The sequence below is a fragment of the Vulpes vulpes genome, chromosome 16 (assembly GCF_048418805.1).
Source record: "Vulpes vulpes isolate BD-2025 chromosome 16, VulVul3, whole genome shotgun sequence".
In the NCBI taxonomy this organism is placed as follows: domain Eukaryota; kingdom Metazoa; phylum Chordata; class Mammalia; order Carnivora; family Canidae; genus Vulpes; species Vulpes vulpes.
In genome coordinates, this window is record NC_132795.1 from 47,116,678 (window position 1) to 47,133,676 (window position 16,999).

Sequence of the window (16,999 nt, forward strand, 5' to 3'; positions counted from 1 at the left end):
ACACTGATGCTGCATTCACTACCCCATGTTAGCTAACACGATTAATCCTTTGCAGAGGCAGCTCTATGATGAACCTGAGCGTGAGGACGGCCACCTTGATGACAACTGTCACCCGATGCCAGGAGCTGGGAAGTGGGCAAGAAGAACCAATGCTTTATTTTAAATTGCATTACAAATAAAACCTGCCAAACAGCAGTGAACAGCTTATCCAGCACTGATTTCCTGGTTTCTCTGAGATTAGAATTCTCCAGTTTTCTAGGAAAGCCCTCAGGGAGCTATGACCACTCCTCTCACTGTGAGCCTGTCAGGGCAGACACATGCATGGACTCTAGGACAAAATACAGGCCTGCTTGGTCTTTGTTGCTCTCCCCACATGGAATCCTTGTCAGCCAGTGCTTTGCTCAGAGGGTATGTGCCAGGCGTAGAGCCGGGGTCTGGGGGGGGTGGTGAGGAAAGCCCTCTTCTGCTTCTCCACCGAGTGTCAAGAGGAAAGCAACACTCTGCACTTCTCTTCTGAACAGACTGAGGCAGTACAGCAGCAAAGGTGCAGGTCACAGACCCAGCCTCAAATACAAGCTTGGACGAGAACCCCTGGGGACCCTAGAGACAGAAAGTCATACTGGGGGGAAAGTTGGGAGGGAGGGACACTCCGGGGGTCTCTGAGCTCCTTCACCCAACTCTGGCCTCCCTGAGCCACTCACTAGGCGCCCAGGGAGCCTGCAAGCACACGCGGACAGGCAGAGGCCTTCAGAGAGGACGGGCCGCACACTCACATGCAGGACCTCCTGCCGGAGCCCCACCGGCTCCACACAGCTGACCAGGCGCAGCAGCAGGTCCATGAGGGCTGAGGTGCCGATGTGCTTTAACACCAGGCTGAGGAACCTGTCCTTCTTCTTCAAGAACAGAATCACCTGAAATCAAACACACCCTGATAAGCCTGACAACCAACACTCCTTGAAGAACTCTCACAAGAAAGATGAATTTTCAGTTATACTGAGCATAAATTATGGAAAGACCTACAGAAGTTCTAAGAAGGACCTCTCCAAGGACAGGCATGGACATGAACACAGGGAAGGCCTACGAGGCAGTGGTGGGGGCCCCATGAGGACCCTGGGGTGACACAGGCTTGCTGTGCGGTAGGAGCCTTTCTGTTAACAGGTCACCAGCATGCTGAGTGAGGTGACACAGGCGGCTATGTGTGCAGCCGGTCAGGACCGCTCACCCAGTACCGCTTCAAGTGCTTCCAACACAAATGACTGATGTCAACAACCCCGAGCCAAGGGATGCCGGTCATCACTAACAGCCCCCAGACCTGGGACACAAACCCAACAGCACAGAGCACACGGGACAGCCAGTCACTGACAGGCCACGGGCCAGTGGAAAAGAAAGAGGACTGAAGTTTTACAAAGGAAGAGGCAGCGATGCACGGCTGATGGAGACCAGCACCGACCAGATGTGGACAGCTGGGCATGAAGGCAGGCTGCAGGTCAGAGCAGAGATGGAGGTGGACAAGCCTGAACAGGTCCTTTTCAGCAGCACACCTGAAAGCTCAGCTCAGCTCTGCCACAAAGAAATGCCTGCAATGTGTGGGCCTCTGCATGGAGCTGGACGCAGGCCTCTACTGGTGGCAGGGGGACACGGAGAAGGCCCACTTTGCTGGGGGGGCTCCAGCCACACTTGTGCTGGACAGGAGGAAGAGGAGGAGGAAGAGGGAAAGAAGAAAAAGATGGAAGGGGGGAGGAGGCTCTGTGAAGAGAATGACCACACCCCTAGAAAGAAGATGCCAATAACCTCAGGAAAATACGGTGCATCACAAAAGAACCCACAGATATCACCAGGACGACGTTAGCAGAAATAATTTTATGAACATTCATTTATGTTATCTTTTAAAAGATTGTATTTATTTATTAGAGCACATAGGAGTGAACGGGGGAGGGGCAGAGGCAGAAGCAGACTCCTAGCTGAGAAGGGAGCCTGACTTGGGGCTCACTCCCAGGACCCTGAGATCATGACCTGAGCCAAAGGCAGATGCTTCACTGACTGAGCCACCCAGGTACCCAATTTATATAAAAAAATTTTTTTGTGCCAATTTATATAAATTATTTATTTAAAGACTTTTATTCATGAGAGACACAGAGAGACAGAGACATAGGCTGAGGGAGAAGTGGAACTCGATCCTGGGACCCTGGGATGATGCCCTGAGCCAAAGGCAGCCGCTCAACCATGGAGCCACCCAGGCATCCCAATAAATAAAATCTTAAAAAAATGTTTGGTAGAATTCAGTGGAAAGGTCATTAGAGCCTAGAGTTTTCTTTTTCCTTTTTTAAGTGGGTTCCATGCACTCTAACGCAGGTCTGAACTCACAACCCTGAGGTCAAGACCTGAGCTGAGATCAAGACTCAGACACTTAACCAACTGAGCCACGTCGTGCTCGGAGCCTAGAGGTTTCTGTATAAGGATGTTGTGATGGGGATTTCGTTTCTTTTGATGCTCTAGAACTATTCAGATTTTCTCTCTCTTCTTGTCAGTTTAGATGAATGTGTTCTTCAAGAAAATTTTTCATTTTTCTGAATTTATATAAATTAGGGGTCTGATCCTCTCTCTGTTGTCTCTCATGAATAAATAAAATCTTGGGAAAAAAAACATTGTACTAAAGGTTCTAGCCAATGCAATCAGGCAAGAAAAAGAGATAAAAGTCATAAGAATTATTTTTTTTAAGATTTTATTTATTCATGAGATACACAGAAGAGAGAGAGGCAGAGACACAGGCAGAGGGAGAAGCAGGCTCCACCCAGGGAGCCCAATGTGGGACTCAATCCCAGGACTCCAGGATCATGCCCTGAACTGAAGGCAGACGCTCAACCGCTGAGCCACCCAGGCATCCCCAAAAGGTGTAAGAATTATAAAAGACAAAATAAAATTGTCATTAATCACAGATGATATGATCCTGCACACAGATGAAACAAAAGAACAGAAACATAAATTATTAGAATAGCAGTTTTACTGATAATCACCAAAACCTGGAATCAGCCTAGACGTACTTGAAAACATGACTAGTGGAACAGCTGGTCCATCTACCCTATGGAACATCACTCTGCAAGAGCAAGGAATGTACCAAGGAATACAGATAATACTTTCATGACTATGGCAGGCAAAGGTTTCTTTAAGAACAACAAACTACCCCCCAACCATAAAAGACTTGTACTGATGAAATACAGAGAAAATTCCTGTAAATCAAAAAGAGGCAGCCTAATAGAAAATGGGCAAGAGACTTCACAAAAGAAAATATCCAAATGGCCAATTAACACATGAAAAGATACTCCTCCTCATTAGTCACCAGGGAGACTGCAGATCAGGACCACAGTACTGTATTATATACATGCACCAGAACAGCTAGGATAAGAACAGTGATAATATTAAGGGTTGGGAATACTCTGCTGGCAGGATTGTAAACTGGCTCAACCACTCTCACCGTATCCATTCAGGCTGACCACATACGGGTCTTAGTTATGATGTAACACCTAGTATAATGCGACAATTATAGCAACCACTAAAAACTTATACAAAGATACATGAAAAAACACTCTAGATAAATCAAAATGGAATTCTTTTAATGGTCAAGTAACAGGAGGCAGGAAAAAGAACAGAGAAATGCAAAACAAGAATAAATAGAAAAGTATAATAAAACGGCAGACCTGACATATCAATAATTACATTAAATGTAAATGACCTAAGTAAACCAATTAAAGACGGATCAACAGAGGAGACAAAAACACACTACTCAACTATGTGTTTACCAGATATTCACTTCAAATATAACAATTCACACACACAAAGCTGTACAATTAATTATCCCTCCTTATCCATGGAGGATACATTCCAAGACTCCCGATGGATGCCTGAAACCACGAACAGTACTGGAGCCTCTATGTACTACATTTCTTCCTGTAGATGCATACCTATGATAGAGATTAATTTATAAATCAGGCATAATAAGATTAACAATAATAAAATAGGACAATTATACTGTAATAAAAGTGATGTGAATGTAGGCTCGTGCGCTTTCTCTCTCTCTCAAAACATCTTATTGTGCTGTATTCACCCTTCATCCTGTAATGCTTATGATAAAATGCTTATGTGATGAGATGAAGGAAGGTGAATGACCTAGGCCTGTGATGTGGTGTTAGGCTTTCTCTGACCTTCTGACATTGTGGCAGGAGAAGGATCACCTGCTTCTGGACCAGGGCTGACTGGGTTACTGAAACTGTGGATAAGACAGGACTACTACACACAAATGTTCGTAGCAGCTCGATTTGTAACAGACAAAAGTGCAAACACCTCACAAGTCCTTCAAAAGATGAACAGTTAAACTGTGCTCCAGCCACACTTTGGACTACAGTAATAAAGGGAACTGTGATTATGCTTGTGGAGTCCTCATCCTGTAGAAACACATAGAGGAGTATCTACATATGAAATGATACAATTTCTGGGATTTGCTTCAAAATAATCTAGCATATGCTAGAAAGAATGTAGGAGGTTACATAGGAAAAGACATACCAAATCTATTTCTTTCTTCTTCTTTTTTAAGATTTTATTTATTTGAGAGAAAGAGAGAGAGAGAGCGAGCGTGAGCAATAGTGAGATCAAGAAAGCACAAGCTGGAGGAGGGGCGGAGGAAGAGGGAGAAGCAGACTCCCTGCTGAGCAGGGAGCCTGATGCGGAGCTCTCTCTCTGGACTCCAGGATCATGACCTGAGCCAAAGGCAGACTCTTAACCCACTGAGCCATCTCCAGGCGCCCCCTAATCTATTTCTAAGTGAAAAAAACAATTTGCAGTATTCTGAGTATGATGCCATTACTTGAAAATAAATAATAAGTATATATTAATAGGTCTTACAGGAAAAGACCTGAGGTGGAACATGCCCTAAGTAATCAACAGTGGTTACATCTGGAGAATTACAGGAGACTGTTCATGTATTTCTGTCTTGTTTGAAATTCATATAAGTATGTTATGTGTTTGTCAATAGAAGAAATATTTTTAAAGAGTACATTTCATATTATTTTGATGCACTGGGAAAAAGAAAAAGAAATATTATGAGAAGCAATAAAATACAGCAAACAAATGAAGAAGCACAGAAATATGGTCAGGCTACAGGCAATTATGAGCTGGATGGCAAGGCCCAGAATCAAGGGTTTCTGGAACTTCTACCACTACCCCACAGCCACAGTGACCACCGAGCTCACCCCCCTATACCCGTCACTAGTGTGAGAGGACTCACTGTAGTGTCCTAGAACCACAGCCACCACTACTATCCTCTCTCACCACCTGCATCACCCCTATTCTTCACTTACACTCTGATTGGTGCAGAAAAATGTTTGAGATGAGTGAGTCCTCTGAGGTCCCTTGCAAAACTAAGATTTAGGATCCTATAAAAGGTATGTTCCATTGAACATTTACAACATGCCAACAATTTCCTCAAGTGAACAATGATCTGGGCCCTGCACATTGTACTTTTCTCAGAACTCCAAACGTATACATAAAATACTGGTCTGTTCCCTTACTGGGTATTTGATACTGAACAATTATGGTTAATATTTTTGGGGTGTAATAATCCAATTTGCTCAGCAAAGTCTTATTCCCTCCTAGGGTTACAATTAAAAGAATTTTTAGGGCAGCCCAGGTGGCTCAGCGCTAAGTTTAGCACTGCCTGCAGCCCAGGGCCTGGTCCTGGAGACCCAAGATCGAGTTCCACATCGGGCTCCCTGCATGGAGCCTGCTTCTCCCTCTGCCTGTGTCTCTGCCTTTCTCTGTCTCTGTGTCTCCCATGAATAAACAAAATCTTTTATTTTTTATTTTTATTTTTTAATTTTTTTTAAAATTTATTTATGATAGTCACACAGAGAGAGAGAGAGAGAGGCAGAGACACAGGCAGAGGGAGAAGCAGGCTCCATGCACCGGGAGCCCGACGTGGGATTCGATCCCGGGTCTCCAGGATCGCGCCCTGGGCCAAAGGCAGGTGCCAAACCGCTGCGCCACCCAGGGATCCCTAAAAAAATAAAATAAATAAAAGAACTTTTAAAAGTCCTGATATTTTAGAGATATTTACACTGTAATTTTTAGAAAAAAAAATCACATGACATGTATTTGTTTTGAAATAATCCACTGAGGATGGTGGGAAGGGATAAAAGGTGAAAGTAACCAAGACTAGCTGCTGGGCCGGTGGCAGGCCTGGGGCAGCACTACACTACATGCCCTTTTTCTGTGTCTCCATACCAGTATGGGTGGCGCTGAAGCATGAGTACAGGCAGGAGCAGGAATGACCTCCAAGAAGACCATGCTCCAGCTAATGAAGCGATTTCACTATTTTTACAGAAGCTTAATGCTACAAATTTTCTTTTACTTTCTTTGAAACAATAAGTGTCCAAGACACATACATACCTGCCACCCCATCAGAGAGTCAGACCTTAGAAGGTGGACATCCTAAGAACCTGCCATGATGCAGCCCTATCCCTGGTCCTCATGCCTGTGACTGGTTGGGACAAGTCAAGCGAGCCTGGTTTGGAGTCCTGTACAGCCCTCAGGGATGGCAGGAAGAACTGCTTATTCCTAAGCAGCCAGCAGATATACCTTCAGGAAGTCACTTTCCAACTCACATGTCAGTAGCCTACGCTGAGTCCCATGGAACAGTCAGAAACCCCGTCCCCCTGGCCCTAATGGTATGGGTTGCACAGTGATTGCTGACAGCAAGCTGTACGAGCATCACCAGGCCAGCCACCCCAAACCACACCGGCCTGACAGAGTATTTACCTGTTCAGTTTTTCTTGCAATGAGATTGCCAATGGTCTTGCTGAAAAAACTGGCAAGCAGAGGATTGAGAGGCGGCTCATGGTCCAAGAAATCGTAAAGAAGGTTCAGCAAAGTCTCATCCCCTCCCAGTCTGTCGTTGATCTGCGGCACATCACATGTCAGCAGCTCGCAGGCTGTGTTTGGATACCTAAGAGGGCACAAGGCAAGCAACTGGAGGTGAAATTAGACTTCTTCAGCTCTCAGGAAGCTGCTCAGATGACCAGCCTCCCAAGAAGCAGGTCCACAGGTCAGACCAAAACACTCACAGACCTTGAACAGAGTGAAAACATGAATATCCTTGACCCACTACCATTTTTGACTACTACCAGCTCCATGTTTTTAACATAAATTTTTCTTGCTCCTTGTACCCTCCTCGTACACATTTTCTGACTCTATTGCATTCTCTAAATAACCCTCCTCAGTCTTTTGGCTTCTCTCAAATCTCTGTCCACACACCACAGGTATTTTCCCTCCTGTGACCATACGGTTAGTGACACCAAGTCCATTACGTGCACCCTCCCTTCTCCATGCCCTTCCTGTCACTGTACACCAACAAGCACAGACCCAAGCTTGTCTCTAGGCTAAAGAAATGCCACATCAGCAGATTACGTATAATACAATACCAGTTATGAGGTGTTACACAGACTAATTATTATTAAGAAATACCAATATAAGAACAAAGGAGCAAGATGACAGAGGAGTAAGAGATCTTAGTTTCGTCTAGTCCTAGGAATTCAGCTAGATAGATATCAAATCATTCTGAACACCTGCAAACTCACCTGGAGATTTAAGAAAAGAATTGCTACAACTTTACAAATAGAAAAGCAATGGCGGGATCCCTGGGTGGTGCAGCGGTTTGGCGCCTGCCTTTGGCCTAGGGCGCGATCCTGGAGACCTGGGATCGAATCCCACATCGGGCTCCCGGTGCATGGAGCCTGCTTCTCCCTCTGCCTATGTCTCTGCCTCTCTCTCTCTGTGACTATCATAAATAAATAAAATTAAAAAAAAAAAAAAAAAAAGAAAAGCAATGGGTTTCTGCAAGGTGGGGGATGTGGAGAAGACAATCCCAGACGATTACGGGAAGAGGAACTGGGGGGGGTGGGGAGCCTCCGATCGTGGCACCAGAAGGCCCAGAGCAGTGGAGCACAAAATCTGAACTTTTCCAAGTCTGCTCCAGGGAGGGATGTCCCTGCCTGAAAGGTGCTCAGTCGGCCAAGGGGGTGAAACCCTGGGCGGGAGACAGCGTGGTGTCAGGACCACCACAGCCACAGGAGGCCGGGGCGCGAGGGCAGCCGAGTCCGGGCAGTGGACCAGGAAGCTGGCTGCGATCGGCGCGCCTGGGCGGGCTCCGGGCTGGGGGCGGCCAGGAAGCACCAAGCACGGGTGGCACCACAGGCGACTCTCTCCGAGCAGGGGCCCAGGGGGCAGCAGGACAACGGCAAGACCCGTCACCTCCCTCCGAGGAGTGGCCTGGGTTCACACCACAACAGTCTGAAGGGTTTGGAGACTCAAAACGGGGCCACGTGCCCGACACTGAGATGCTCGGGCCCAGGCTGGGTGAGCAGAGCGCGGACAGGGACCACCAGGGAGACCGATGTTCCCCGACGGCGCGGTCAGGAGCGGAGCCTTGGCCTGCCGGCTCTGGGGCTGGAGGTTGGAGGCCATCCCCTTTCACTCTCATCCTCTAGAGCTGCGTGGAAAGCCTTCAGGAAACAGAAGCCCCGTAGAGCAACCCCGAGCTGACTTAGCCTGGCCCCCTGGCAAGGGTGGTGCCATCCTGCCCCCCCTCCCGACACTTCAGAATACACGCCACAGCCCGTCCCCCAGAACACCAGCAAGAACACCCAGCCAAGCCCAAGGTTACAGGTCACCGAGAGCTTCAAACCTCCAGAGCTAGGGGAATAGTGTACACAATTCACAGGTTTTACCCCACTGTTCTTTAATCTTACAATTTTAATGTTTTTGTCTTTCCTTTTGTATCCAATTTATTTTATCAACTCTTTTAAAAATATTTTTTAATTTTCATTTTTACAGTTACATACATTGTATTTAATTTTATTTTTGTGTATATATGTTGTTCCTTCTTTACAATTTTTGGATGCAGTTTCTTCTAACAAGTAGACCAAAATACACCCATAATCTAGTGCATATGGTATTTTGTTACTCTTCTTTTCTTGGGGGGGGGGGGTGTGTGTGTTAAAATCTTTTTAAATTTTCATCTTTACAGTTACACTCCATCCATTTAATGTATTTCATTTTTGTGTATATATCTTTTTCTTTCTTTACAATTTTGGGATGTAGTTTGTTCTAACAAAATGAACAAAATACACTCAGGATACAGCGTATTGTTCTGTTCTGATCAACTATCTGTTCATATCCCTTCTTTTTCTTTTTTTTTTCTCTTTTAATTTTTATTTTTACAGTTACATGCTATCCTTTCATGATATTTAATTTTATTTTTGTACATATGTAAGCTGTTCTTTCTTTACAAATTTGGGATCCAGTTTTTTCTTTGTTTTTTTTTTTTTTAATTTTACTTATTTGTGAGAGAAAGAGAGCAAGAGAGAGTACAAGCAGGGGGAGAGGCAAAGGGAGAAAGATAAGCAGATGCTCTGCTGAGCAGGGAGCCTGATGTGGGCTCAATCCCAGGACCCTGAGATCATGACCTAAGTCAAAGGTGGACACCCAACTGACTGAGCCACCCAGGCATCCTGAAATCTAGTTTTCTAACAAAAAAACTAAAGTACACACAGGATCCAGTGTATGGCCCTGGTCTGTACACCTGTCTGATCATATTATTTATTTTATTTTTCAGTTTCAGGACTCTTCTGATTTTTTTAGTGTATACTTCTCTGGGGTGCTTGTTCCCTTTTTAGTATTTTGTTCTCTTGTTCATCTACTCTTCTCTGGATAGAATGACAAGATGGAAAAATTCACCTCAAAAAATATAACAAGAGGCAGTACTGACTGTCAGGGAACGAATCAGTACAGATATAAGTAAGATATCGGAACTGGAATTCAGAATAATGATTATAAATATACTAGCTGGGATTGAAAGAAGTATAGAAGACACTAGAGAATCCCTTTCTGGAGAATTAAAGAGTTAAGATCTAATCAAGTTAAAGTAAAAAAGGTTATTAACGAGATGCAATAAAAAATGCAGGATCCAACTGCTAGGATAAATGAGGCAGAAGAGAGAATCCATGATATGGAAGACAAAATAATGGAGAATAAACAAGCTTGGGAAAAGAGAGATAACTACTGGATCACAAGGGGAGAATTCGAGAGATAAGTGATATCGTAAAGCAAAACAATATTAGAATAATTGGGATCCCAGAAGAGGAAAGGGGTGGGGAGAAGGTATTCTGGAGGAAATTACAGCTGAGGACTTCTCTAACCTGGGAAAGGAAACAGGCATCCAAGTCCAGGAGGCACAGAAAACCCACCTCAAAATCTATAAAAATAGGTCAACACCCTGACTATAATAGTAACACCTGCAAATCTCGGGGACAAAGAGAAAATCCTGAAAGCAGCTCAAGACAAGAGGTCCAGAATCTACAAGGGTAGAAACATTAGATTGGCAGCAGACCTCTCCACAGAGACATGGCAGGCCAGAGAGGACTGGCATGATATAGTCACAGTGCTAAATTAGAAAAATATGGAGCCAAGAATACTTTATCCAGCTAGGACGTCAAAACAGGAGAGATAAGAAGGTTCCAGGACAAACAGAAACTAAAAGAAGTTGTGATCACCAAACCAGCTCTACAAGAAATATTACAAGGGATCCTTTGAATGAAGAGAGCCCAAAAGTAACATAGACCAGAAAGGAACAGAGACAATCTACAAACACAGTAACTTTGTAGGTAATAAAATGGCACTAAATTTGTATCTTTCAATAGTTACTCCAAATGTAAATGGCCTAAATGTTCCAATCAAAAGACACAGCATATCAGATTGGATAAAAAACAAGACCCATGGATATACTGTCTGCAAGAGATTCGTTTTAGACCCCAAGACACCTCCAGATTGAAAATCAGGGGGTGAAAAACTATTTCTCATGTTAATGGACATCAAAAGAGAGCTGGGGTGGCAACCTTGTATTAGACAAATTAGATTTCAAACTAAAGACTGTAGGAAGTGATGAGGAAGGACGTTACAACATAATTAAACAATCTACCCAACAAGAGGATCTAACAATTGTAAATAGTTATGCTCCTAACATGAGAGCAGCCAATTTTATCAGCCAATTAATAACAAAATTAAAGAAACACATTGATAATAATACAATAACACTAGGAGACTTTAATACCCCACTCACTGCAATGGACAGATCATCTAAGCAGAAGATCAGTGAGGAAACAAAGGCTTTGAACGACATACTGGACCAGTTGGACCTCACAGTTATATTCAGAACATTCCATCCTAAAGCAGCAGAATAGGCATTCTTCTCAAGTGCACATGGAATATTCTCCAGAATAGATCACACACCGGGTCACAAATCAGGTCTCAATCAATACCAAAAGACTGTGATCATTCCCTGCCTATTTCTGGACCATAATGCTTTGAAACTGGAACTCAATCACAAGAGGAAATTTGGAAAGAACTCAAATACATGGAGGCTAAAGAGCATCCTACTAAAGAATGAATGGGTGAACCAGGAAATTAAAGAATGATTTTAAAAATTCATGGAAACAAATGAAAATGAAAACACAACTTTTCAGGGAGCCCAGGTGGCTCAGCGGTTTAGCACTGCCTTCAGCCCAGGGCGTGATCCTGGAGACCTGGGATCAAGTCCCACATCGGGCTCCCTACATGGAGCCTGCTTCTCCCTCTGCTTGTGTCTCTGCCTTTCTCTCTGTGTGTGTCTCTCATGAATAAATAAAAATCTTAAAAAAAAAAAAGAAAAAGAAAAGAAAACACAACTTTCCAAAATCTTTGGGATGCAGCAAAGGTAATCCTAGGAGGGAAGTAGGTAACAGAAGGCTTTCTCAAGAAACAAGAACAGCAAAAAAAGCCTAAATCCAGAGGAGAATAAAATTAATAAAGATTAGAGAAGAAATTGATGAAAAGAAACCAAAAGAACAGGAGGACAGATCAATGAAACTATCAGCTGGTTCTTTGAAAAAATTAGTAAGATTGACAAACCCCTGGCCAGACTTACTGAAAAGAAAAGATAAAGGACCCAAATAAATAAAGTCAGGAATGAAAGAGGAGAAATCAGTGGGAAATACCAGAAAGGGAGACAGAACATGAAAGACTCCTAACTATGGGAAATGAGCTAGGGGTGGTGGAAGGGGAGGTGGGCGGGGGGGTGGGGGTGACTGGGTGATTAGCACTGAGGTGGGCATTTGACGGGATGAGCACTGGGTGTTATTCTATATGTTGGCAAATTGAACACCAATCAAAAATAAATTTATATTAAAAAAAAAAAAGAGGAGGAATCACAACCAGCACCAAAGAAATACAATTTTAAGAACATATTATGAGCAACTATATGCCAACAAACCAGGCAATCTGGAACAAATGGATGCATTCCTAGAGATGTATAAACTACCAAGACTTAAACAGGAAGGCATAGAAAACCTGAACAGACCCATAACCAGCAAGGAAACTGAAGCTGTAATCAAAAATCTCCCAACAGAGTCCAAGGCCAGATGGCTTCCCAGGGGAATTCTACTGAACATTTAAAGAAGAATTAATACCTATTCTTCTGAAGCTGTTTCAAGAAATAGAAATGAAGGGAAAACTTCCAAATTCTTTCTATGAGGCCAGTATTACCTTGATCCTCAAACCAGACAAAAGAATTACAGACCAATATCCCTGATAAACAGGGATGCCAAAATTCTCACCAAAATACTAGCCAATACGATCCAACAGTACGTTAAAGGGATTATTCACCATGACCAAGTGAGATTTATTCCTGGGCTGCAAGGGTGGTTCAATATTAACAAATCAATTACATTACATTAATAAAAGAAAGGACAAGAACCATGTGATCCTCTCAAGAGATGCAAAAAAAAAAAAAAAAAAGCATTTATAGCATCCTTTCTTGATTAAAACTCCTCACAGAGTAGGGCTAGAGGAAACATACCTCAACATCATAAAAGCCATATATGAAAAGCCTATAGCAAGTGTGGGCTTTTCCCCTAAGGTCAGGAACACAACTGGGATGTCCACTCTCACTGCTGCTCAACACTGTACCATAAGTCTTAGTCTCAGCAATCAAACAACAAAAAGAAATAAAAGGCATCTGAATCGCAAAGAAGAATCAAACTCTCACTCTTCACAGATGACATCACAAACTATGAGAAAAACCCAAAGAATTCATTCCAACATTGCTAGAACTTGTATAGGAATTAAGCAAAATGACAGGATATAAAATCAATGCACAGAAATCAGCTGCATTTCTATACACTAACAATGAGACAGAAGAGAGAGAAATTAAGGAGCCAGTATCCTTTACAACTGCACCCAAAACTGTAAGATACCTAGGAAAAAACCTAACCAGAGAGGCAAAAGATCTATACTCAGAAAATCATAGGACACTCATGAAAGAAACTGAGGAAGACACAATGAAATGGAAAAATGTTCCATACTCATGCACTGGAAGAACAGTATTAAAATGTCTATGCTACCCAGAGCAATCAATACATTCAATACAACCCCTACCAAAATACCACTGATGTTTTTCACAGAGCTGGGAAAAATAATCCTAAAATTATATAGAACCAGAGAAGACCCTGAGTAGCTAAAGGAATGTTGAAAAAGAAAACGAGAACTGGTGGCATCACAATTCTGAGTTTTAAGCTCTATTACAAAGCTGTAATCATCAAGATAGCACAGTACTGGCACAAAAACAGACACACAGATCCATGGAACAGAACAGAGAACCCAGAAATGGACCCTCATCTCCATAGAAGGTCCAGAAATGGACTCCTCAACTCCAAAGATCAACTAATCTTTGACAAAGCAGGAAAGAATATCCAATCAAAAAAGGGCAGTGTCTTCAATGAATGGTGTGGGGAAAATTGGACAGCCACGTGCAGAAGAATGAAACTGGACCATTTCCTCACACCATACACAAAAATAGACTCAACATGGATGAAAGACCTAAATGTGAGACAGGAATCCATCAAAATCCTAGAGAATACAAGCAGCACCCTCTGTGGCCTCGGCCACTGCAACTTTTTACTCCAAAGGCAAGGGAAACAAAGGCAAAAATGAACTACCGGGACTTCTTCAAGATTAAAAAGCTTTTGCACAGCAAAGCAAAGAGTCAACAAAACTAAAAGACAACCTAAGGATTGGGAGATATTTGCAAATTGACATATCAGATAAAGGGCTAGTATCCAAAACCCATAAAGAATTTATCAAACTCAACACCTAAAGAACAATACAATCAAGACATGGAAAAAAAAAAAAAAAAAAAGACATGGGCAGAAGACACGAACAGACATTTCTCCAAAGAAGATAAACATATGCCCAAGAGACACATGAAAAAATGCTCCATATCACTTGGCATCAGAGAAATACAAATCAAAACCACAATGAGATACCACCTCACACCAGGAGAATGGCTAAAATTAACAAGTCAGGAAATGACAGATGTTGATGAGGATGCAGAGAAAGGGGAGTCCTCTTGTACTATTGGTGGGAATGCAAGCTGGTGCGACCACTCTGGAAAACAGTGTGGAGGGTCTTCAAAAGGTTCAAAGAGACTTACCCTACTACCCAGCAATTGCACTACTGGGTGTTTACCCCATGGATACAAATGTATCTTTGACTGACTGAAAGGGACACCTGCACCCCAATGTTCATAGCAGTAATGTCCACAAGAGTCAAACTGTGTGGAAAGAACCCAGATGTCCACTGACAGATGAATGGATAAAGAAGATGTGGTGTATATATACAGTGACTACTCAGCCATCAAGAAAAATGAAATCTTACCACTTGCAATGACATGGATGGAACTATAGGATATTACACTGAGCAAAATAGGTCAATCCAAGAAAGATAATTATCATGTGATCTCACTTGTATGTGGTATTTACGAAATGAAACAGGATCATAGGGGAAGAGAGGAAAAAATAAGACAAAATCAGAGAGGAAAGCAAACCACAGAAACTTTTTTTAAATTTTATTTATTTGACACAGAGAGAGTGAGCACAAGCACAGGGAGCGGCACGCAGAGGGAAGGGAAGAAGCAGACTCTCTGCTGAGCAGAGACTCCCATGAGTGGCTCAATCCCATAACCCTGAGATCACGACCCTTTGAGCCAAGGGCAGACGCTTAACTGAGCCACCCAGGAGTCCCCATAAGAAACTCTTAATCAAAGGAAACAAACTGAGTGCTGCTGGATGGGAGGGGGTGAAGGGACAGGGTAACTGGGTGATGGACATTAAGGAGGGCACATGACGTAAGGAGCATATTATATAAAACTGATGAGTCACTGACCTCTACCTCTGAAACTAATAAAAAAGAAAAAAAAAAGAAATACCAATATACATAAATGATGTACTATTCATTTGATAAAAATGGTCAGATACAAAATCATCTTCATCCCATCACATGTAACCCCATGACATTACTCTGTTCCCTGCCTTACCATCTGATAGACACAGGGTCACTGCCATTGCCCCTGGGACTCGCACATCTACCCAACAACCTGCTGCAACCAGGACAGAGCCCACATCAGCAAGGCCATTAACAATACCTGGTGCCGGAGTGCCAGGGTGGCTCTGTCAGCCAAGCATCCGACTCTTGGTTTCAACCTAGGTCATGATCTTGGGGTCACAGGATCAAGTCCTGCATTGGGCTCTGCACTCAGCAGGGAGTCTGCTGGAGATTCTCTCCCTCTTCCGCTCCCTCTTCCCCTCCCCCTGCTCCCTCTTGCTCTCTAAGATAAATAAGTAAGTCTTAAAAACAGTAACAACAGCAATGCCTGGTGCTGCATCCAGGTCCATTTGGGAATGTAAGTGAGGGTGACCAGGGCCAGAGCAGACAGGAAGGTGCTGGGATTGCCCCAGTAGGGCTGACTCCCCTAGAGCACACCTGGTCCTACACAGGACAAGCTATGCAGCTTCAGGCACATTCCTTAACCTCTCTGTGTCTGGGCTTTCTCATCTGAACATGGAGGTGCAAGTGCCCAGCCTCCCTACAAGGCTGTGCATAAAACAGAGCAGGGCCCAGCACACAGTAAGCCCTGGGTCAAGTTTAGCCACTATGACCCTCCTGCTCCTGGCAGCCACCGGCACAGGCCCTAACACAGGCCTACACCAAGATGGTCACTGTGGACGGTCTACAGAGACCTGGGTTTGAGAGACTCTAGAGAAAACAGCAGAACATGGCAGCCCACTGAATGTGGAAGGGGGAAGAAACCAAGAAATCTAGGTCTGGCTACAGGACAGGTGTTTCTCATCAGCTCAGAGCCGAGAAAGCACCTTCTAGGGCTTAAAGAAACAGTGCTAGGTGGGGAGGCTGGGTGTGAGGGACCTGGTGCATTCACAAAGACGTGGCCCAGTTAAATATGCAGGCCCAGGCCAGGAGAGGGGGCAATGAGAGGAGTAGCCAGTGCCCACTTCATGGGACGGTTACAAGGATCAAATGAGTCATCTCAGCACCATGGATGGTGAAACCAGCATGGCGGAAAACGTGCACTAGCCAGGGGCAGGCGGTCAGGGAAGGCCTGCTCAGTGTACGGCAGGAGGGCCAGGTCAGCGACCCTGAAGGCACAGCAAGGCCCTACACCACACAGGTAGGGAAGTGTGCACCAGACGCCAAACAACAAGGGAAGACGTATGGATGGTAGAAAAGAATCAAGACCCAGAGAAAAGTACAGACTATTCCTTCAGAAAACGCTTCCAGAGCACATGAAAAGGTGCCAGTCTGGTTTCCACACACAAGCAAACATGCACGATGAGCTCTAAGGCACTGACCCTCAGTAGAGGGACTGAGGTTTTCTTTATTGGTATTTTATAATTATTCTTCAAAAAATAGGCACTGCTTTAGTAGGTTCTAAAATTTACACAAGGAACAGGAATTCCAGTTAAACAGGGCAGATCAAACTTCTGGGATTGTTACCATTCCCTCTCAAACTCCTACTCAAATGATGCAAAGGAAAGAAGACAAGAAAAGAGAAATGGAAATGACTCCT

The 16,999-nt window shown here is 43.8% G+C and overlaps 1 protein-coding gene across 50 annotated transcripts in view; it reads right to left on the reverse strand.

Annotated features, from left to right (window-relative positions):
* Positions 1-16,999, reverse strand: part of PPP6R2 (protein phosphatase 6 regulatory subunit 2) — an 82,662-nt gene that overhangs the window by 19,278 nt on the left and 46,385 nt on the right. For 41 of the 50 annotated variants that reach the window (XM_072742289.1, XM_072742285.1, XM_072742282.1 and 38 more), the window contains 2 exons: positions 6,808-6,994; positions 774-911 (listed from right to left, as the gene is read on the reverse strand). In XM_072742289.1, the coding sequence (XP_072598390.1) occupies positions 774-911; positions 6,808-6,994 (325 nt within the window). Of the gene's footprint in view, positions 1-773; positions 912-6,807; positions 7,018-16,999 lie in introns of all 50 variants that reach the window. The other 9 variants (XM_072742288.1, XM_072742287.1, XM_072742286.1 and 6 more) reach the window with 2 other exon arrangements.